The 24,879-nt window shown below is 37.9% G+C and overlaps 1 protein-coding gene across 3 annotated transcripts; it reads left to right on the top strand.

Moving 5' to 3' along the window:
* Window positions 1-540: 540 nt before the first annotated feature.
* LOC139935821 (GTP cyclohydrolase 1-like) lies at window positions 541-24,322 on the top strand. 3 transcript variants are annotated; one of them, XR_011785872.1, is made up of 8 exons: window positions 541-1,037; window positions 2,316-2,718; window positions 15,078-15,187; window positions 15,749-15,804; window positions 17,422-17,453; window positions 17,900-17,984; window positions 18,983-19,212; window positions 19,605-19,733. XR_011785872.1 is itself a non-coding variant. In XM_071930520.1 (7 exons), the coding sequence occupies exons 2-7, from the start codon at window positions 2,373-2,375 to the stop codon at window positions 19,726-19,728; spliced, it is 753 nt and encodes a 250-aa protein (XP_071786621.1). In that variant the 5' UTR covers window positions 541-1,037; window positions 2,319-2,372; the 3' UTR covers window positions 19,729-24,322. The 3 variants fall into 3 exon arrangements, 2 of the variants coding, with proteins under 2 accessions (XP_071786621.1, XP_071786550.1); XM_071930520.1 differs by lacking the exon at window positions 18,983-19,212 and having other exon boundaries at window positions 2,319-2,718; window positions 19,605-24,322; XM_071930449.1 differs by lacking the exon at window positions 18,983-19,212 and having other exon boundaries at window positions 19,605-24,321.
* Window positions 24,323-24,879: the final 557 nt, after the last annotated feature.

Genomic DNA, 24,879 nt, shown 5'->3' on the forward strand with positions numbered 1-24,879 from the left:
CCTTCGGCCTCCGGGAATAGGTCGCTCTTCTGGTCACTCAAAGTCCCTCGTGGGAATAGACGTATACATACTAGTTACCTCGTTGCCAGTCAATATGTGTTTACTCTAGTCTCTCATCCAAAATCCACTGGTCTCATCGAAGACCCACTGGTCTCAAGAACCCACCGGTCTCATCCATCCACGACCCTTGACTGGTTTCATCTGAGAACGAGATAACTATAAGTTGTTCTCGAATGTGTTAATAAATTGTTCGAAAACACATTAGAGAAGGGCATTTACACAAAAGTTTGCGAAATTTAAACAGAGATGAATTTTTTTGCAAGTGTCCCTTGAAACCCTCCCAAACAACATCAAAAGAGTACGAAAAAAGAAGTAGGGAAAAGCAAAAAGTTTTCGCTTTGCCTCTATTTTTATTCATAAATGTACGCACACACGCCCTGATAGAGTGATAGTATTAGTTTGATATATTATTTGCACTGTCAGATTCTGTCTGAAACACCGGCCTTTACTCAGAGCGCGCGACAGAGGGCGGCACAACCATTCATGCAACAAAACGGTCCAAATTTCAGTTTATCATCACTGTTGATATCATCTGTGTTTTTGGTTATGTCATTGGTAGCATGCAGAGCGTGAAGTCACTGCTGTTCATTCACTGGTCGAGAAAATACCTTTGTGTCGTGTTACAACTTAAAATATTCAATGTTTAATCAACTTGTAAATCTGAATGCCTTAAACTATAAACAGTGACAGTGTAGTTATCGGCAGTGCAGTCCTCCGTGCAGTAACGTTACTACCGGGGAAAAACACAACGGAGACTACCTACTTCACTTGGGCTGCGTACGGTCGGTGTGCACTTTGTGTTGTTTTGGTCGCTCGCAAGTTGGACTTCTTGTTCGCCCTGTTGAATCGCTCTGCCTCTGGTATGATCTGAAGAACAGGAGTCTGGAGACGTTTCTGCTGATTTGATAGGAAGACACCATCAACCAACCAGCCAGACCACCTAACCTTCACAACGCCATCCACATCCACACAAGCATGTATGTATCTTCGGCAAAATGCTGATTCTATCCGAGGTCAGAAGTCCTTGCTCTATCCATGGACTGACCTACGTACTAGTACTACCATGACTATTATACATACCACGGGAACTATTATAACTAAGTACTATTGGGGCACTGTACACCGTTTTTCAGAATTACGACAGTTTTGTCAAATGTATTGATGTCATATAAAAAAAATTGGGGAAAAAACAAGTACAGCGCCATAATGGGTCTTATATTTCTCCATCAATTAAAAGTGTGGCCTATGTTACTAAGTATTTTCCTAACCTCCAGATTACAAGGGGTTATCAGAAAATAGAGTTGTTGAAATATAGAGCAGTCATTCATGATTCTTATTAGTTGCGATAACTTAACCCTCCTCCCGACGGCGGGAGGAGGGTTACGTTATCGCAACTAGATTCATTTTACGTTGTTAGGATGGTTTCACCTATTTTTCACCTACAATTCACCTACAATTTACCTGAATAAAACAGATGTTAACCAAAAATAAAGTGCCCAGGGGTGGATTTCACAAAGAGTTAGGATTAGTCTTATCTCGAGTTAGGACGAGTTACTAGTACTAAGTTTGGACTAGCTGTACGTTTTTGATATCTCTTAGGACTAGTCTTAAGTTAGGACTAGTCCTAACTCTTTGTGAAATCGACCCCAGGTATTTGAGTTTCTGAAGTAAGCAATTGGAAAAAAACAATCGGAAGAACGCTGACTCTACACTGAAACCTCTTAATCCCTATAATCGGGGGCTATAAAGATGCACCAGCATCTAAAATACTCTTCAGTCTTAATAAAATTGTTGAGAACAATAGACCGATCCATTAAGCTCCGCCCCATTGCGTATTGACCAATCACAACGCAACGAAGGTCCGACAAATAAGGTCCGACATGCGCGTGCGTATCTTGGCCCGCGCGGCAGAGTTGTGCAGAAAGGCAGTGGAGAGCCTGTGTTCTTGCTCACACGTGCGTCATGGGCGGAGCCTACTGGATCGGCGATAAGAACTCACTTCGCAGCATTGAAGTTAAGAGTCCCCGATTACCCAATCTACTTAATGATGTAGGAAGATAAGTTTTCAATGAACAAATTGACAAAGCAAAGTAGTTACACATGGTGTTACTGCAAACTGGCACATTTGTTTAGTCAGGTCTTAGATTTAGATTGGTTTATTTGACACATTTTGTGTTTTAAAAATTAAAGTGGTCCCTATTTGTTTGAACACTTTTGTGATTGATTTTGATTCCATTTTCTCTTTTTTTCAACAGCAGTTATTCCTACTAAAAATTCCACGGAGAAGCTTTATAAAGTCACAGACACCAAGTATGAAAAACAATGGGTTCCTGAGTGAGGATGAAAACCTCAAATTGGTCGGTACTAGTCCATATGCAAGGCATCACAGCAGCGGGGGAGGCGAGGGTGATGGTATGATGCTGGTGACAGCGAAGCAGCAGCCCTCTACTAGCGGCTCATCCACAACTTCTGAGAAGACGCCCCTGTATCGAGACCCTTCAGAAGCACAGACAATGCTACCTGGCATGAGTCAAGCGTATAAGTCACTCATCACAAGCATTGGGGAGGATCCTGACAGACAAGGATTGAAGAAGACACCTGAGAGAGCTGCCAAGGCTTTGATGTTCTTCACCAAAGGGTATGAACAGAAAATTCAAGGTTAGCCAAACAGTTGTTTTCCCTCTTTTTTTTCAGGAAAATTAATTGGTAAGACGGAGTCACACTGCAGCGAAAACAATTGCGTTAACGACACAAAGAGAACGCATTCTTTTGGTTGAATTGCTCAACGCAGAATACGCTCCCGCTCATTCAACCAATAGAATGCGTTCTCGCTTTTGTTATCACTGCAGTGTGACTCTGCCTTAACAGTAGCAGGCCTGTTTGCTTCGTTTTTGAAAGGGCAAGGTCACCAAGACATTTTCTCCTTGGTAAAGGGCACTCTAAGAGGAAATTTTTGTAAATTTTTGATATGAGCATTTCAAGGGCACCAAGGCAATGACCAAGGGGCACGGAGGCAATTGCCGATGTTGCCTGTAAAGTATCAGGCCTGCAGTAGGCCTTTAAAAACAAAAACCTCTAAAAGTTTTTATTTATTTTTTGTACATTTTTTCTTCTTCTCAAAACCCCCCCAAAAAGGAAAACATAAAAAGAAGATATAAGTTGGTGTACCTTTATTGAAAGTGCAATCAGGATTTTTTATGTGTTAGTGTATGGGGGGGGGGGGGGAAGGGCAACGTCTATGAAGAGTCTGGTGACTTACCAGGGAACAAAGGCAAGTGAGTTGTAATAAAGTTCAATGCTAAAAATAGTTAGTGGCCTGACCTGACGTTTCTCCCCAGCAGAGTCTTCCTCGAAAGCTGAATGACAACACAACAAACATAAACAGGTTTCCAACCAAGTGTAACATAAGCCAGGCATGCAACTTTTCCTCGGATCAGCTACTTCCCTCTTTTTTTTTAACTACAGTTTTACCATTCAAAATTGGCAACAAAAAGCTATACAAAATCATTTACATTTTGTAATTTCCTGATAAGCAGTGACGTGGAAATACATGAATAGAGAGAGAGAGTAATTCTTACCTTGATTAAGACAAGGAGGTTTTGCCAGCATGCAGTAGTGTATAGAGTGATTTACATACATTATCACCAAGACTAACTGGTTTACTACATACATACGTAGGATCCTTCCCCACACTTAACCAGCATTCTCCCTTATCAGTGGTCTGCTGGCCAAATGCCAGTTAAAACACATGAGGACCAGTCAAATCTCACCTTAACTGGGCCCAATTTCATACAGGATGCTAAGCATAAAAGATTTGCTAGCATGAAATTTCTTCCCTTGATAAAAACAGGATTACCAACCAAATCTTCATTTGTTGCATATTGCTCGTTAGGCTACTGGTATTCAGCTGTTATTTTCTGAAAATTATGTGGAAATTTGTTTGGCAATCCTGTTTTTTTATCAAATGTTTGTGCTTACATGTGTAGCAGCTCTATGAAATTGGGCCCTGGTCCTGCTTGCTAGTCACTGAAAAAGTTAAGCTGAACTCCAATAAGAGTGAACTTCTAGGATCCTTCCACACTCTAGGCCTATTATAACAAAATTCAACACTATTTTGGTAACTTAAAAAACACCAAAACTATTGAACACTGATAATGAAAGTGAAAGACACTGCACTGGAGTCGGACACTATTGGTAAATGTCAAAGATTAGTCTTTTCAATTGGTTAAACACAAATGTATCTCAACACATGCATGAAATAACAAACCTGTGAAAATTGGAAGAATAAACACCCTTTTCACACAAAGTTGTGTGCTTTCAGATGCTTGATTACGAGTCCTCAAAATCTAGTTCTGAGGTCCTGAAATCAATTTTGTGGAAAATTACTTCTTTCTCTAAAGTTATGTTACTTCAGCCGTTTCTCACAATGTTTTATACTTTCAACGGAAACCAGTCATCTCACCCCCCGGCAAAGTTGCCCCCTGCAAAGTCGCCCCCTAGCAAGCTCGCCCCCTCCGTGTACAAACTCGCCCCCTCACAATGTCTCCCCTACAAAGTCGCCCCCGACACGGTCGCCCCCCGACACAGTCGCCCCCCAACAAAGTTGCTTGGTTTATGAACAAGAGTTAGCAACAGTGTGAAGATTATGCCATGTCCAAAACGGCGACTTCGGCAACAACTAGCTACAAGCTAGATGTGCGTTTCGGCAACGGCTAGCTACAAGCTAGATGTGCGCCTGTCAAACTTTGTGTTGAAGTATAGGCAGATGCGCGCGGTGTCGCCGTTCGGGACTCGGCATTAAAGATACTATGTCAGATTTTTTGCCGATTTGACCCAAAAATTTTGATATAAAATTCAATAGGTATTTAGATAGGGGCCGAGAAAGTTACGAGCTTTCATTTGAGCCATTGCTCAAAAAAGTCTGTCAATTAATTAGTAGCAGTGAAATAAAGTGCTCAAAATTTGTTTTTGTTGGGATCCGACAATATATCACGTGACCAATTCTTATATGTTTTATAAGAAACGTTTAAAATTTTTGTCAATGTCATGGTTCCTGACCATTAAAAGTAAAAGTTAAACTTTTTTTCGTTAGAGCGGGTGATACTCTTTGAAATACCATTCACTCAAAAAAATCTATTTTTTAATGTTTGGGGCCAAAAATCTGACATAGCTTCTTTAATATAATTCCTGAATATTTATTTGAAGTAATGCTAACTGTATTTGTGTTCCTGTATCCGTTCTGACCTGTTATCGTTGGGCGGTCTTGTGCGTCATTGCGCACGATGTAAACAACCCTTAGATACAAAATTACTGTGTCAAGGGCCTATTACAGTGATGGGATAATAAGAAGGGCTATCCCATTTGTTTTAGTTAAATAAGATACAAAGTTACTTTTTCAAGGGCCTAATTCATATGATGGGATAATAAGAAGGGCTACATTTGTTTTAATTAAATAACTGCAACCCCAACCCCCAACCCCCTAAAGCAATTAAAAAATAATAAAAACGTTTGTATAGAGGTTCAGTGAAAACAAAAATTAATACAAAATATTTTAACTATTATTTATCCACCCACTCCATATATAAAAACAATAAAAAATTCCCCTTCAAAAAACTTGAAACAATAGCCAAAAATGCATAGGGGGTGACTGTGTCGGGGGCGACATTGTGAGGGGGCGAGTTTGTACACCGAGGGGGCGAGCTTGCTAGGAGGCGACTTTGTAGGGGGCGACTTTGCAGGGGGCGAGATGACTGGCATTCCTATTACTCGATACCAAGTAAGATTTTGTGCTAATAATTATTTTGAGTAATTACCAAAAGTGTCCTGTGCCTCTAAACCCCAAAACTGAGCAAGTCCTGCAATGGTTTGTTATGATGGCTTGTCACTTTGAAAACTTATCCTAAAAGTTAAGCAAGTATAAAAAATATTTTGTATTTATTTCAGGTATTGTAAAAAACTGTTGGTTGTCCAGTGAATAGGGTTATCAGGTTAGTCAGAATTTCGTTTACAAGACCAGAGTTTAATTGAGAAAAAAAAAACCTACATAGCTGAAGGTCAACAATACATTTGTCCAAAAACACCGGACTCCATTCGTGAGTCCCAATGCTAAAATCCTTGGCCTTTGGCCCGCAGTCCAGTGTACATTAAGTAGTGTACATTTTAAGCCCTGGTAGTGTAGCGTAATGTTGTATTAAAATAATACCCAAAATGAAGTGGGGGAAAAAAAACTAAGCTACACAATGTGAGCTCATAGTAGAGATTATCTAGTAACTCAGGCCCTGCTTCGTGTTAAATGTGTACAATGTAAGTGTGTATCACTATACTGCACAACACACATTGAATGCAGAATCTAACAAGTGTGCTTCCTTAGAAGTATAGGTTCAATCTCCATCTTAAAGGCAGTGGTATTGGTAATTACTCAAAATAGTTATTAGCCTAAAGCCTTACTTGGTAACAAGAGCTGGTGGTAGAATAAAACATTGTGAGAAACGGTTCCCTCTGAAATAAGGTAGTTTTCGAGAAAACAGTAACTTTCCACGAATTTGATTTTGAGACCTCAGAATAAGATTTTGGTCTCGAAATCAAGCATCTGAAAGCACACAACTTCGTGTGATACGGGTGTTTGTTCTTTCATTATTATCTTGCAACTTCAACAACCAGTTGAGCTAAAATTTCCACAGGTTTGTTATTTTATGCATATTTGCTGAGATACACCAAGTGAGAAGAATGGTCTTTGACAATTACCAATAGTGTCCCAGGCCTGATACTTCACGGAGGCAACAAAGGCGATTGCCTCCGTGTCCCCTGGTCATTGCCTTGGTGCCCTTGAAATGCTCCAGTGCAAATTTGCAATTTCATCATAGGGTGCCCTTTACCAAGAAGAAAATGCCTTGGTGCCCTTGCCCTTTCAAAAACGAAGCATACAGGCCTGGTGTCCAGTGTCTTTAACCAACATGTTCTCACCTTGTTATTGGAATTAATCATGGGAAAATTGCTCTAATAAATGACCCTTCCTCAAAACAATGACCTATGATCGTATACCGTATTGATTTTGAATCAATAGTATTTATTTATTGAATTATTTTGGAGCCAGGGAGTCTGTGTTGATTGTTCTGTGTTGAGATTAAAAAAAGATCAGCTGGCCAAATTTCATAAAGCTGCTTCAGCCCAAAATAATGCTTTAAACAAAAACTCTGTTTTAACCAGAAAATTAGAAAGAAACAGTCACAGGACGTGTTAGAGGTGGCATTTTGGCTGGTCCAACTTTTTACAGTACATTTGTACGTAAGCACAATTTTTTTTGCCAAGCTATTTTGGTGTCCTGCTTATTTTTGCGAAGTTGCTACGCATAATTCTCTCGGCTTAAAAGCAGCTACTTAGAAATTGGTCGGCAGATGTGTTCAACTGATCCATGGATTTAAAATTTGAACGGTCTTAACTCAGAAATCACAAAGTAGGGTTTGGACATTTCTTTGCTTCAACACAGGAATTAGACCCTGCACTGAGTTACAATGTAACAGAGTAACCTTTCTCCTTCTCTTTTTGCAGTTTATCGCCATGAAGAAACTTGTAAAATATTTTTAAATTAAACTCTGAAATTGAGAAAGGATTAAGGAACAAATGAGAACCCCCCCCCACAAAAAAAATAAAACAATAAAATAAATAAATAAATAAATAGGCCGTAATAAATTAAAAATTTGGCATATTCTTTGGACACTTGCTCAAATAACTTCAGTCCAGATACATGTTTTTGTGTGTACAAGTATTTCACTCAATCCTGTGTCAGAGATATTATTTGGAAATGATCAAGGTTTTAACAAATCTGCATTGAAGTAAAAACAATTAAAGGAACACATTGCCTTAGATCGGTCGAGTTGGTCGTTGAAAACCGTTTAAAACCGTTTGTTATAAAATGCATGGTTACAAAGATGTTTTAAAAGTAGAATAAAATGATCCACACAAATTTGCCTCGAAATTGCGTGGTTTTCCTTATACAGTCAACAATTTGACTCCCATAAATGGCCGACCGTGTTAGTCGACGAGGTAAAAGGAAAACCATGCAATTTCAAGTGATACTTGTGCGGATCATTATATTCTACTTCTAAAACATCTTTCTACTCATACATGTAGGCCCCCCTATGCATTTTATAACAAATGGTTACAAACGCTTTTCAAAGACCAACCCAACCAATCCAAGCCAACGTGTTCATTAAAGAAGGAAATCCTCTATGCGATGTTGTGCCCAAGTGCCTGACGTAAAGAAAGATTTCTACTTTGAGGCTCAGCAATCTGTTGATGAAATTCAGCATGCGTCAACTTTGACATTTTCACCATATCCCATGAACAATCAATATATGCTTGAGGACGTCTTGAAATTGCTCTCATTTGACAGAAAACGGTGCCGGGTAAATAACAAGTAATTAAAAACACTGATTAAAAAAAAAAGGAAAAAAAAAAAAAGCAAACTAATTGCGAACCTTTCCCAACCTCTGTTATCAGAATCTGTCCTCGTTAAAAAAAAAGATGTAATAAAAATACCTGCTTTGCATAGAGTGATTGGGTCCAGTTTGGATGACATAAACGATTGTTTGCAGTCGTCGTCACACATTTCGGTGTGTTTTAAGGACTGATTGGAGTCTTAAGCAGAGGTGTACAAGGATATTTGTACACTTGATGGAACTGTGACAAAATCAACAAAAGAGTGATTTGAATTTTAATATGTTCTGCGATTGAATGGGAATGATGACGGTGGTGTGCTGTATTTGTTTAGGTTTTTTTTATATGGTGTACAAATATACAATGCATGTTTAAATTCAAAAGGGATTTTTATAAGTCATTTGTTTCAGCTAAGTTATAGAAACAAACTCAGTACAATGTAGCTGCAAATGTTTACTGGGCCAGAAATGTTTAAATGTACTTGTACAATACAAGACCAGAGTGGGAAAAAAATGTCCTGACATCATGCATTTAAATGCACAAGTGTCATCTGTTTGTGTGGGTTAACATGTAGATTGCTAGTATACTTTATTTTCAATAGATATTAAAGGTATTTTGCTGACTTTTGAAAGCACACAATACTATACAGCAAGAGTGTCCCTTTCTTTCGTTATTTTCTTGCAACTTTAATGATCGATTGAGCCCAAAGTTTGACAGGTTTGTTATTTTATGTGTATGTCGAGATACACAAAGTGAGGACACTGTTCTTTGACATTACCAAAAGTTCATCCTGCCTTTAAACAAGATATAGTCCGGGAGCCCAGCAGGGTTTATTGAAAATATAGAGTGCAAAAGGTTTGAGGTGTGGGATGTGCAGGGCCCCCCCGTGGGAAACTTAAAATGTGAATTCTTAAGCTGATGAGTCTACTTTGTACCGCGTTGACCCACATGCACTGCATATAATTACACCATCACTCCAAAGTAGTGTACTATGCTTTAACAAAAAGCGTCAGTGGTAAATATTGAAAAAATACAAATGCAAATAAATGTTGCTTTTCTGTCATTCTGTGTTAATATTTAAACTTTTCAGCGGCATACAGTAAGTGCTTTGAAAACGATGAGTTTACTTTGTTAAGAATTGCCCTATTTCGTACTGTATGGGTGTGGAATACACTCCAAAGTACAGTCCCAAGTATCCCAGTCGAGATAAATTTTCCTTCCCCAAACATCACAAGAGGATCTGAAGTGCAATGTTACAAAAAGAGTCTGTTTGCCACTGGGTGGTTTCATCAGTAATATAGTTTCTGCACGAACTCGAAACATGGCGCTAAAGTTCCCTGCACTGTGATTCAAGTAGCCAGGATTGTGCCCATAGGTCTGAAAAAAAACTCGTCAAGTAATACCATGAAATTGGGCCTGCCAACCCTCTGGGTGGACAGACTGCATTTTGGAAAGTTTTTCTGAAGCTGAATCTGATTGAATACTGTATCAGCTTACTGTCAAGTTGGCCAAAAAGGAACCCAGATTCCAATTGTGTAAAGTTATGTGTTGTTTTCTTTTTCTTGAAGCAAGAACTCATTTCAGCAGGGCACCAGTTGAAATAGTGTGAACTTAATTTAATTTTGGCTGGTTACAGTACATGTATTGTGTTATAATGCTGTACATAATTTATTAATTTTTTTGCCATGTGTAATTGCATTATACTGCCGTACTATAGCATTAATGTTAATCGGACTAACTGGGCTTTAAGTCCTCAATCTTACATAAAGTCGTTTTTATGGGCTTAGTAAAAATTAATGCATTGTAATTCCCAGCATCCTACAATTGCTAATTAGTATCCACTGTGCTTTGATCTGAGACATAGCTAATGATAAGAAGTATTGAAAGAACACAGTCAAAAGGCGGTTCAATTTACTACATGGCCCCATAACATTCACAGTTTGGAAACCTGGCATCATGCCTGAAACTTCAGCACTGATGGCCCAATAATTAAATTCTGTGGACACTATTGGTAATTACTCAAAATAAATATTAGCATATTAAACCTTTCCTGGTAACGAGTAACGGGGAGAGGTTGATAGTATAAAACATTGTGAGAAACAGCTCCCTCTGAAGTAATGTAGTTTGAGCTCAAGTTTCCACAGGTTTGTTATTTTATGCATAAATGTTGAGATACACCAACTGTGGAGATTAGTTTGACAATTACCAATAGTGTCTTTAAGTATGAATAAGCAAGTACATCAAAATGTAGATTTAGTAAGCCCAACAAAAGTTAGACGTATGATAATGGCATAGGAAGGTTTTCGGTAACACCTTGTAATGGTAATCTCTAAATGAGTTAAGGGTGGTTCTGAAAAGAACCATTGGTTTAACTCATTGCGATCAGTATGCTCTGATTGTCTTCTGATAATGGTCATGATAATGGTTATGAAAACACACCTGTGAGGTGTTTACTGACTCAGTGTGGTGCATTGGGGTGAATTGAGTTGTATGCCGAGTGTAAAACAATTTGACTAAAAATGAACAAATTGATGAATTTTTATGGATCCAGCAAAGTGTGAGATTCTCTTAATTTACATTGGATGTGTACATATGAAATGATTAAATTTGCACTTGGTCTCTTGTTCGAAAAGGCATCTATTTGCAATGTACACAAAGTTCAAGAGGGGTTGGGGTGGGGTGGGGGGGGGGGGGCGAGAGCTGAGTTTGTGTGGATGTTTGAACAAGAGGCAATTGTCTGATGTTGGGAGGGAGATTCTTGAAGGTCTCCTCATTTATTAATACGGGAATTGTTTGTTTTGAATAAGAACTGAATGTTACATTTCCAGTTATTTCTTTTGAACTGCCCACAATTTAGAAGGAAATTTTTTTTTTTATATTTTTGACTATTCTGAATGCCGGCCCTTTACATGTGAACGTAGTTTTATGCATTTTAAGTTATAGTGCTGGTACATAGTGCAGTGCTGTTCAAGTAGTTGTGAAACCGAGCGAGTGACTGCAACTCATTAACTCTGTAATTAGACGGGTCTTTTATTGTGTGTACAAGACTACAATGTAGCATTTGGCGGTTATTGACTCGTACAGGATATTTCATATCCTGGATTCAATCAAGCCTATTGAAGGATGAGGTTTAATTAGAAGACAGGGGCGTAGAACAAGCTACGTACAATGCAGACGTCGCCATGTGTCAAAGAGGAAAAAAACATAAGCAGAAGTACAAACAAAATCTTTTTCAACGTCGACCAATTCTAGACTGCTTGTAAGTCTTAAAAGGAAAACAGTTTTAAAATTGCCTTTATATGCAATATTAAGGCATGTTATTCTTCCTACTTTGGGTGGTCAGTATCAACTGTGTTTTTTTCGTTTTGGTGGGCGAAATGACACAAAATTGATCAGGTCTCAAAAAAGTATTTTTTTCTTTATTATATCCATACGACATACAACGCCATAGTTGCTCGAAAAACCAAGTGGGCACGTGCAAACTCATATATGCTAGGTCGCCCATTGTTTGTGTAAGGTATGTGGGTGATTACGAGATGTGGGTGATTACGAGGTGTCGTTAAACGGCCGCGGTACCACGGGTTTGGCTTTTGAAGTCCCTTAGTTCGAACTCCTTCTCTTCCTTCCTCCATGGTTCTACCATGTACACTACTGTAATTCGTAATCTATGGTTACGTACTTTATTTCCATTTAACCCGCTACACTGTACTATGCTATAATCATACACTAGATCTGCAACTGATTGCAAAAAAAGAAGGGTAACAAATGAGAAGATAAATGTGTCGTGCATAGTAAACTGAAGGAAAACAGCTTCTACTGGTTGCTTTGTTAAGGGACACTTGTCTATAATATGTCAAGTGCATTGCAAACTATAGTTGTGGGTCACCAAAAACAAGCAAACTCCCCCACCAGGCCATCCCTTTGGCCGCTCGCTCGATACCAGGCAGATGTGTTGGTCTATTTTAGGTTGGCAGTTGTGTTCTACCTAGTATCAGATATCAATTGAGGAGGCTCAACAGGTTGCTGGAAATTGACTGGCTGTGACGAGGATATTGATCGTGGGGGATAAAAGAGAGACTTGCACAGATTGCTGTATAGCCAACAGGCTCGAAAGAGAGAGCTAGTATGTGGCTTGTGCGTTTGTTGCTTCATTCACACGCACAAAAATATATCAAAGGCTTGGGTCTTCCCCTCAGGGGTGAATGAAGCTGCTTCTTCCCTGCCCACTCAAACAGAAAACCACAACCCAAAACGATTAGAGGGGAAAAAGAGGCATGAAAGGCATAAAATGGCAACATATTTTATAACTTTAGGCATGTATTAGGGGAATATAAAATCTCAGCCATACAAGTGTATTTGCCAATGCCAGGGACATGGGAGTGCTTCCAACTGATCTTCCCAACTATGAGGGATGCTAGACATGAATGGGCAAATCTCAACATGATTCCGACTTCGGTCGACTGGAGAGTGAGACAATTAGAGAGAAGGGATACTAATTTTGTTCAAGGTTTTGCCCAGAACTGAAAACGACGTTGTGTCCAAACTGCTCGATTAGACTGTTATATTTAATTGATATGAGGTTTACAAGGCTTTCACAATACTTCTTAAAACATAAATTTACAAACATCCCTTTTAGCACTAATTTTACATATCATAGTGATTTTAACATGTTTGCTATTTTTTGGGGATCTCTGTTAAAAATAACAAGTGTCCTAGGTTATTATTTTATCAAATCGTAAACAACAAGGAAAATTGACTTAGTAAATTTGTATATGATTTTGAGTTGAACAAAGAAGATTTACTAGAGTGGGGTTTGAACCAACGACCTCTGGATTATCGTGCAAGTGCTCCACCAATTGAGCTTTAAATCAAGGCCTATGTGGGCACACTTCCTCTCCTGGTTATTATTAAACATAGCTTTCACACAATTGGATTTTTATTGGATTTTGAACATCGATGTGATTTTAGTCAAGCTCTTTTGTTAAGAATTGTCTTGTATGAAAGGGCATTACATTGTAGAACCCATGAGGGCCCAATTTCATAAAGCCTGTAAGCACAAAAACTTGCTAAGCACATAATACTATTGTTTAGCAGAAACAGTTTACCAGCCCAAATTACCTTAAGTTTGCTTTGTTGTGGCCGGTGCCTGACTCAATTTTTGCTTTGCAAAGAAATTTGTCATGCAGGATTTTCTGCCTTTAAAAAAGCTTTATGAATTTGAGCCCAGGAACCAGCTGCCCTCATCCTCTTTTACCAGCACCATCTGTTCGCAGTTTTCAAAAGAAACCCTTGGTGCTGGGTGTTTTCCTTAGTTTGACTCCAGACTAATCATCTTTTGAATTTTAATTGGCATGTGCGTATGACTTATAAACATCCCTTTTCTTCTCACCATTCACCATCTGCACAAATGCTACTGAAATTACTCAAACTCAAGATAACTTGTGTTAATCAGAGTTCATCTTTTTGGTCAATTTAGGTATATATAGGTATTGTCATAATAAGAGTATTTATTATTATTATTGAAAATCATTCCGTGTAATAATAATAGTATTGATGCTTATTATTGAAAAAAACTATTCCATGTTACATACATAGTGCTGTACTATGCATTTCTTTCATGAGTTTCGCATTTTTTATTAGTGAACAGTGTATTGCGTTGTCAAGTTAGATACATTCCGTTGAATGAAGATTTCAGGCATTTCACATTGAGCAAATTTTCAAACTAAAAGTATCCTGGATTTGGTTGCACAAAGAACTAAGATTGATCTTAAGATGCATCAAGTTTGACGTCTCAATACAGTTTGTCAACCTATTTTTCTAAGATGTATTTTAGTACTTAGTGACATGAAGCCCTGCTGGCACAACCAGCCACAATGCTAGATTAGAACCGATTCGTTAAAGAACATTAATACAATTAATTGAGGCGTTCAGCCATGTTGTCTCCTCAGGTTCTGTGTATCTATTGTGGTTAGTAATCACAACAGAATAATAGACTTTGTTAGTGTACTCATTATGACGATGTGGACCAAGTTGACAATAGAAACATAAACAGGCGTCAGATGGTTGAGGCATGAGTGACTATTTGGCTGGTATAATCTAATCAACACAACAATAGAATGTACCGCTTGCTGAAACTGAAAATGAATAAATTTGAATGATGAGTCTTTTCTATGAAATCAAATATTCTTAGTAGATTGTAATGGTAAACAAAATTCTTAAAAATAATAAAAAATACCTATAGCAATTTGTTGTCAATATAATTTTGTTAGTTGTATTATATACAAATAATAATGACACTAAAACAAAATTAAGACTTAGGACCAGGGTGCTTAATTTTTTAGAAGTCCCATTTGTAAATCATGACTGAAAAAAGAGCTTTCTTTCTTCATTTAAAAAAAAGGCAAGACGTTGAACGTGTTTTATTTATTTGGCCTCAAGGGCTTATTGTTAAGACGACTAAGAAAGTATCTTTGTTGCAGTGTCTTCCTGCCTCCACTTCTCATCTGTCACTCACAGAAATACACAATGGACTTATTGAATAATCCACCTTTGTTTGTATTCTCCCACTCCCTCTTCCACAGATGTGATCAATGATGCAATATTTGATGAAGATCACGACGAGATGGTAGTGGTTAAAGATATCGAGATGTTCTCGTTGTGTGAGCATCATCTCGTTCCTTTTATCGGCAAGGTAAGATACTCTACATTATAAGTTATCACACAAGCGCGAGTGGAATACGGAAAAATATAGCGCTTCTGCGTCCCATATCCAACGAGGCCGAAAGCCGAGTTGGATATGGGACGTGGACGCGCTATATTTTCCGTATTTCCACGAGCGCGCGTGTGATAACGTATTTATCTTCAAGCAAACTTGGCGCGTGACATAGAACACACCAGACGCATGGTAGTGATATTAGCCGTGCAATATAGGTTTTTATCACCACTCCATTCTGCCAATCTGATTGGAGGATTAGCGTGTACTTGAAGATAAACATACATACAACAGAGCATTTGTAAAGCGCCTTTTCATCGAGATCAATAATTTAAGATAATTTAAGACTTGTTAGTAATTTGTTTAAGTACCTATATTATTATTATTATTATAATTGGTTTCCATATTAGTTTCCCATAAAGACTTAATTGGTAAATTTTAAATGCTTTGTAGTATTGCTATTTTAACTGCTGCCATACATACATAAGTTTGACTTAAATTTTCACTGACAATAATGTTTCCTTACCTTCCCCTTTTCAGGTTTCAATTGGATACCTTCCAAATAAACGTCTTTTAGGACTCAGTAAACTAGCAAGGTAAGATTTCTTGATTTGAATATTGACCCTTTCTTAGAAGACACCAGTATTTTATCTCTCGCTATACCAGGAGCATGTCATGCATATTCATTACCAGAACTGGGCGTAATAAAAAAACTATAAAAAAAAACTGGGCGTACGGAAGGGCCCTTGTGGGATCTTTTAAACAATGGAGCAATGGACTCATCTAATGTTTTTATTTGGACCCCGCCATAGAGAACTTCTTTAGAAAAGGGACTAAACAGACAACAAAGGCAGGACCCCGCAGACCTGAAACAATTGTTACAAAAATTGCAGTGATGGATGGACGTAGCAGTGGCCAGAGGGTCGTCTGGGTGTCTTCTGAACACCCTATTTTAAATTTTTATGTCTTGTTTTATCTGTCATACAAAATCAAAATCTAATGTGAAAGAACCACTTTATAGACACCAGGTTTTTGTTTCCAGCAAATTTAAACACCCTTGTTTTTACCAAATTCTGTCTAAAACTTTGGCGATGGATGGCACTATGGGCTAATGTATCCTACATGTGTCAAAAAAAATCCCAATTGAAAAGCACTATGACAGTGGCAATTTTGATATACAGAAGGAAAAAATTGCGACAACCCCCTGATGATTTACAGGCTAGGGTTAGGGTTAAGATTAGGTTTAGACAACTCTATTTTTCTACAGCCATATGTTCTGAAAATTCCCCCCCCCCCTTGATGCTAGGGTTAGGGCTAGGGTTAGGGTTAAGATTAGGAAAATACACAGGGGGTGTCTGAAGAATCTGAGGGTGTCAAAACATAGTATTTTTTCTAGACTAGAGTTGATTTTAAGCAAGGGATGTTTCTACTGTCATCATTATTGTTTCTATTTTCCCTTTACTTTTGAGAACTGATTTTTGGCATGAGGTATCCCTCATTTCTCAGTACCAAATCATTGATTTTGTTCATCTACTGGCAGCATGTTCAGGCATGTCTTTCTTCCTACTTCAGTCTGAATTTCCGAAATGTTTGCCCTTTGGAAAAAATCAGAAAACATTTGCCCTTGTTGTACTTGATAAAATGCAAACTTCCCACTTTCTGTTTTCATGAACCTAATATCATGCCTGTTTTTGCAGATTTTCCTCATTTAAACATGCCCGTCACATTTGTCAACTTGAAGAGTTATTTCAGATTTACCAAATGAAACATTAATCCTCTGAATTGTCTAAAAGGTCACCTTACAGCTCCCCTCCCCCCCCCCCAAAAAAAGGGGACAAAAACAAGAAGAAAAAAACCCAAAACAACATGAGCAATCAATTTTGAGGAATCTTACGTCAGTATAAGACATTTGTCAGGGAGAAAGCATTCATTAAATAACCTCAAGTCATGTCACTACATTCCTTCAGGCCTTATACTTTAAGGAGGCATCGAAGGCGATTGCATCAATGCCCCCTGGTAATGCCTTGGTGCCCTTGAAATGCTACAGTAGAAAGTTTACAATAGGGTGCCCTTTGTCAGGAGGAAAATATCCTTACCCTTTTAAAAATGAAGAATACAGGCCTATCCCTTTTTGTACATATTACAATGCCCTGTTGCCACGGTATATAATTATATAATTCTGACATTTTGTACTGCTTTGCCTTTTCTTGCAGGATTGTTGAGATTTACAGCAGAAGGTTACAAGGTAATTTATACCAAATGCCCTTTTTTTTTTTTTTATTTAACCCTTGGGAAACAGGTCACTGTTCATTCATATCGCATTTGACCTATTGAAAGAAAAACCCAATAAGCCATAAAGTATGACCCCCTTTTATTGTTGTCTGAAATGTAGCATGTAATCATACATAATTTGATAGGGATGAAGTAATATAGAATCAATTTCTGCTTTTGCTGCAATTGGGAATTTGTTGTACAAATAGATTTATGTAAGAAGTAGAGGGCATACTAAAACATATCACAGGCCCATCTTAAAGGATTTTTTCTGTTAATAAATGGTTTGTGTCATGACCTTTGTGTTTTATTTTGCCATCAGTTTTTGTTGGACTTGTTAGTTTATTTCACTATCATTTCATGGTTAACTTGCCCTTAGGGCTCTATAACTCTATGGTTATACTCTTCGTCTCTTCACAGTTCAAGAGCGACTGACCAAACAGATAGCTTTAGCCATGGTTGAAGCCATTGCTCCTGCCGGTGTTGCTGTGGTCATAGAAGCCACGTAAGTTACTTGGATTGTGAATGTAGAAATTTCTACCTCCATGCTTGTACACAAAGTTGTTTGTTCAAACCTCCCTGTGGTCATAGGTTGTAGTACTGCCCTTCCATGGTAAATCAGCCTAACCCAAAAATGTTGGATTCTTGTACAAGATAAATTCTGGGTAAATTGAAGGCATTTTATCCATGTCAAAAGTTCAAACTAATGTATTATGGATGTGAATATATCATGTATTATCAAAATTGGTTACACGTATTATGCAAATGTCAGGAAACATTTAAGTTATGATTGTAATGTTTTACTCAGATGTTTAATTTTAAGTAACTGTTCTCCTCCCTATAAGAGTGTACAGTACTTCTCCCTCTCAGTTTTCCTGTGTAAGATTTAGGCCATTTTAAAAAGTAATGTAATGTTTTTACTCCAAATTCTTAACTGCGTAACTGTTCATGTAATTCTGCTGCTGGCAGCGAATTTAATAGATTTTTAATAAACCTTTGAATAAACCATTGAATAAATGATAAACCTCCATGCTTTTATACAAAGTTGTTTGTTCAAACCTCCCTGTGGTAATAATTGCAGTACTGCTCTTCAAGTACTTCAGTACTGCTAGGCAAAACAGCCTAACTAAAAAATGTTGGTTTCTTTTATGAAAAGAACCCTGGGTAAACTGAGGGCATTTTATCAATTTCAAATGAGTGTATACATCACATTTTATCAAAATTGGTTACTCAATAGTATGCAAATGTCAGAAAACGTAACGTGATAAACTAAATTTGTGTGTGTTGTATATAATGCATAACACTTTTTTTCTGAAGTGGATCTAGGTCTGCTCTAACTTCTATGGGGATAGCATTTATTAAAACTTTTCAGTAAGGTAATTACAGCCAAGAATTTCATAAAAGAAATCAACAATGTATGAATGGTAGAGCTCCTCCCTCAAAGAAATTCTCTCACCACATATGCCAACTCGCACTCAGGGCTGTATGCTTCTTTTTTGAAAGGGCAAGGGCACCAAGGCATTTTCTCTTTGGCAAAGGGCACCCTATGAGGAAATTGTTAGTTTCTACTGTAACATCGCCTCCGTTGCCTCCGTGAAGTATCAGGCCTGCGCACTCTTCGCTCTCCAACCAACTTCTTTTAACTGTCCCTTAAACAACCACTTTCAATGGAGATCGTGCCTTTTCTGTATCTGCACACACTCTCTGGAACTCTCTTTCTTTACATACCCAAGGTACAAAGTCTATGGACATTTTCAAAACATTGCTAAAAACCCACCTATTCAATATTTCTTATGACTGACTTTCTGGGTTTTGGGTTTTTTTTTTCCATTTATTTTTGCCTTCACGTTTATGTAAATCTGTTGTATTCGATGTACTCATATTTCTTTCTGAGCTACATTTTTAAAAATCTGTTTTGTTACTCTTGTTCGGTTTTTATGCTCTTCGGAATAAGTTTAGTCTTAGATAAATGGCATACACAAGTTTTATTTACTATTTATGTTATAGCGTAACATGAGTAAGCTTAGAAACTGCTCTTATATGTTTGTTGACATTGTAATACTACACTTTGGTCGACCGCCAACCTTCACGTAAATTTTTCCCTCTCACCCTTTTTCTTTGACAGTCACATGTGTATGGTAATGCGAGGTGTGCAGAAACTGAATAGTAAGACCATCACCAGTACAATGCTTGGAGTGTTCAGAGATGATCCTAAGACGAGGGAGGAGTTCTTGTCGCTGGTTCACTGACATGGGGAGCACATCTTCCACCGAGTCTTCTTGATCTTTGTTTCTCTTCTTTCTTTTCTTTTATTCTCTCTTTGGGTGCGAGGGACGAGCTGTGGGGAAACTTTGAAGTTAAAGAGAATGTAGAATTGTCCGATGTTTTAAAGCTTTGATTGTGGTCCCTCCTTTTCAACAGAAGTGTTATTAGTCTACTAATAATCTGTATATAAAGCAAATATTTTTTCAGTATTAACCAGAGACTAATTACATGGTTTATGGAATGTTATGAAAAATAAAATCACTCAATTGTGATTTGGAAATCAATGTTCGGACTAGAAACCAGGGGCGATTGTTTCAAAAGAGAAAGAAGCAGTCACTCCCTTTTTGTAAACCACATTGGTTTCTGTTTAATTAGGTTTTGGAGAAACTGCCCCATTGAACTGCTAACACGACGCACCATTTATTGCCCCTATTTGGGAGTCAAAAAGTTCACAAAGATCATTCACCTCCAAAGTAGTGCACTTGGTTGAGGTGCGTTCCATGTCTGCAAGGGGTCAAATACTTTTTTTTTTCATCTTGACCAGTATCCGTTTACAATTAATACTTGCCAATCAATCAATATTGACTAAAAAGGGACTTTGATTTGTTGGCATAGCGAGACAAAGGGATGCGTCGGTCAGTTATACTGTACTATAGTGATTGAATTTATATATTTATCTGCCATTTATAGGCCTGATGCTTCATGGAGGCAATTGCCGCCATTGCCCCCTGATCATTGCCTTGGTGCCCCCTTAAACATTCCAATACAAAGTCTAAATTTCCTGTACTGTACACAAAAAAGAAATTGAATGAAGCCCCCCACTTTTCAACAAAAGTACAGACGATGTAATATAGCCTACTCGTAATCTGTATATTAAGCAAATATCTTTTCAGAGTTTGCCAGAGACTAAACACACAAAATTTATCTGTTTACACTAGAGAAAAAAAGGGCCCTTGCCCTTTCAAGAACAAAGCATCGGTTCTTGCGTTTGCAAGAAGGATTCAAGTTTGTCATTTGCATGTTTTGATAATAAGAAAATGCCTTGAAAGACCCCCCCCCCCCCCCCACAGACCATGTTGTGCAACCAGCTCCACGTTTCCTTCTTGCCGTATAAAAATAAAAATTAGCCACTTGAACAATTGTTTCCCTCCATGTTGTCTTCCAAAAAAAACTCTATTTTACCATTAACAACTAAGACGTTGATATTTTGTATGGGTCCTGTGTGTTCAACCGTTTAGTATTTGAAACCTCTGTTGGGTTGTTGTGTGATCCTTGGAGAAAACAAACCATCATTATTTCTTCTAGTGTAACACGGCTTATGATGGAAACCAGCTGAACGACCGAGTACATGTGGCGTGGCTGAGTGGTCAATCGCCCTGGACTCAAGCTTTGGTGTTTCTGATCAGCAGAGTGTGGTTTTGAGGCCCAGTCAGCACACTTGTTTCCTTAAAGACACTTAATTATTATAGCTTCAAGTAAAACACACAACTTGTAATTGATAAGCTGTATTGAACTGATGGTGGAGGACTTCTGGACACTTTTGTACATTTAATATTGGTTGTTAGTAATCTCCACAGTTTAGAACTACTATACAGCAACTTCCAACACAAGTGACTCGCTCTGTGAAAATGGGTCAGATGTGTGCAATTTCAGGAATTGAGTTGTATGCATGGCTGAGTTACTCCCCTTTGAAATTAGCCACTACACCATTTTGTGTGAAAAACGAATTACAAGTAAAATGATATTTTAAACTACCATTGTGTGCAAAAGGATACAACTTAGCCATTAAAGTATGATCAAAAAGTAAGTGTTCTAAAGGTTAACCATGCAACTAAAGATCTTAAAAAGATTTTTTTTTTTTAATACATTTTCCTTAAAACTGTCCATAACTTAATATTGCATGGGGCGACATGTGACTCGTTTTCACAGAGTGGGTCACATAATTTTGATTTGATGCTCATTCAGTTACAGCCAATGTTACACTCATTGATACCTCTATTTTCACTTGAAGAGATCAAGTTTGTCTGCCATTGGTGGCACAAAAAAAACCACAGTTCTATATTGTTTGAGTCGCCAAAACTTCTCTAAGAGGGACTTTTATTGTGCAAAAAGTAATGTGAAATGTACATTTATTGAAGCTAAAACTGTGTAGGTTTTTTGTTGTTCCCTCCTGCCCTACAATATTGGGTACGAGCTGCATGTTGGTGCACTAAACACCTCGCCACAAATTAAAAGATGCGTGACAATAATGGCATTCTTTGATATTAACTGTATAAAATAAGAACAAATCGTGCCTAACTTGTTATTAATAAAAGGGATGATTATTCGGTTTTGTCTTCTAAATTCATGGTCTTTCAAATTGTAAGAGTATTATTATCTGTTTGTTACTGACATAACGGTGACAATAGGGACCAAAATTGGTTTGAGTTATGATCAAAATGGTCTGAGGTAAGCTGTCGATAAAGACATTGAGTCAAAATTCTTCCATCTTCCGACTCTAGATACATATTGCTTAGATTACCGTGTTTCGCCATTCAACAGAAACTTTTAAGGACTCCAAAAATTGCAATGAAGTCTTTGTAACAATCATGTCACTTGTGTAACATACTGTACATATGAATCATGGGGCTAGTTCCTTTCTCAAACACAGACTGATCCGATTATTTATTAATGAAATATCTAGTCAATCACGAAGTGAAGATTGTACAAATCAAACACAAAACTGGGGCAAAAACAGGGCCTTCTGGAAACCCTTTCATATTGTTTTGCTGCATGCAATAGACATGGATGTATAAAGACAAAGATTCATATTCTTCACAGTTTTCCCCCAGTTTTGTGTTTGATTTGGTGGTGTCATAGAGCTACATGTAGATCTTCACTTCATGATTGGCTAGACATTTCATTAATAAATAATCAGATCTGTCTGTTTGAAAAAATAAATTAGTCTTTTGGGAGGAATTTGATTGACTTTTAGAGTAAAATGTTTGTGGTTAAAAGAGCTTTACAAAATAATTGCAACTGTAGTTACATACACTGTATACTTATTCTTATTTTCTGTAGAGGGTGTTTACTTAGAATTTTGTAAGTATAGACTGGACCATTCAACTTATCTAAGAGGGGGAACAGAAACATTTTGTAGTGTTATTTCTTGAGTCATCTGTTCATTGCAGCAGGCTTCCAGATGTCTTGCTGACTATGATGTTACCATTATTTCTCCCCCTGCCAATCAAACCTTTAGGCTCTCTGGCGAGCCAGTAACTTGTTGAACCTTCCTGTCAGTAGATAGTGTTACTAAACCTTCCTGCATAGATGTGTAAAATCTGGGGTTCTTCCCTCACGTAGTGGTTTTAAATGCCCTTGCTTAAAAAAACAGCTTTAAAGTCGCTAGTTGAACACTTGGCTAAAAGCTGGAGCCAGGGCTTAAGTATTTGGGGCACTTTGTACTGGCCCAAAATTGCAGCCAGGGCTGCTGTTTTGCACTTCCTTTGAAGCAGTGTGTTAAAAGAACACGTTGCCTTGGATTGAACGAGTTGGTCTATAACAAGCATTTCAAGTGGTTAGAAAGATGTTTTAAAAGTAGAATACAATGATCCACACAAGTATTACTCACAAATGCACGGTTTTCCTTTTACATTTTTGCACTACCCAAAACTAGAGACAGGGCTGCTGTTTGGAGCAGTATGCACTGGCCAAAACTATTTATCAGGGCTACTGCTGCATTGCAAAGCCTTTGCAGCAGTGTGTTTTGGCCAAAACTACACCTAAGGCTGTTTTTCGCAAAGCTGGCCAAAACTTCCAGTGTTTTGCAAAGCCTTTGCAGCTGGGCATGTGTACTTTTCAAAGCGAGGAAACCAGGGCTGCTGTGTTGCAAAGCCTTTGGATTAAATGTGTACTCCGCCTAAAACTAGAACCAGTGCGTTTTGTTTTGCAAAGCTTGTGGATCAGCATTTTAAAATATTTCTGAGTAGTTGCTCGCGAAATTCAGCTGTGCAGATGTGCTTGACAATTCAAAGAAATTAGGCACAGTTTAAAACATGTCTGTTGAAACAAGTTTTTTTTTAAATCGTAACACTCTAAGAAATAAGTTTTATCATGTAGAAAGAATCTCAGTCTTAAATTTTCTAATTATTTAAGAGCAATAACATCAGAGGGCAATAAATATTGATAAAATCCACCTTCATGGTAAATAGTTTACTTTTACGTTTGTCAGATATTTTAATTGTGTTGTGTGATGTAAATTATTAGTTTATGGTGCGATTGAAATAAACATTATGTTGTAACATGTCTATTTATAAAAAATGTGTTGTTTATTTTGTAGAATGTGATGTTGCTGTAATAGTGGTTTACATTGTTGTTATAATTTATTTTAAGATTTTTTTTCCCCCTTTGCTATAAGAACTTTTTAAAAAACAAAACTTTTGTACCATTTCTAGACTAGGCCTATGTGTATTCAGTTTGCGGGAACACCATGTGTAGATAAGCACTAAGCTGTGAAAGTATGCTCCCCCAGAACTAAAATAGGGTACCTCAAACTGCAAAGTCGCTTTTGACAAATTTGTTGGCAGGACCCACCGTCAAAGGGTTTTAGGATTCAGCGAATAAAACAGATTATGCATTTACCATCATATGCAAGATTAAGTGATTATTTTGTATTAGCTGATGATTGTTGAGGGTAAGGCATGCCTGGATGGTATCTATTTTAATTGTTCTTTTCTGTGTAGGCCTATAATCATTGTGTGGGATTAACGAAAGATCTTCCTGATCCAGTGGGTTTTATGTCACGACAGAATGATGAGGGTAGGCTTACCTTTTCTGTAGGCCATTGTCGCATGCAATTATGTCCTCTATGCAATACTATTGCATATGCAAAAATATCCGCCGGACGGTTTTGCATATGCAATCGTGTCCGCCAGGACGCTGCTGCATAATGCAGTTGTGTCCGCCCGGACACATTTGCATATGCAGTTGTGTCCGCCCCTGTGCAAAACCGTCCTCGCAGTAAATTAACTGCCCTTGGTCGACGGCACACGTTCGCCATTTTTTAACAAGCTAAGTGCATGTCATGAATGACAAAGGAAATGTTCGGCCGTTGGGTATTCGCTGCAATCATAAAATATGTGAATATTCAATGCTGC

This window comes from Asterias amurensis, chromosome 1 (genome assembly GCF_032118995.1).
Source record: "Asterias amurensis chromosome 1, ASM3211899v1".
NCBI classification, from domain to species: Eukaryota; Metazoa; Echinodermata; class Asteroidea; order Forcipulatida; family Asteriidae; genus Asterias; species Asterias amurensis.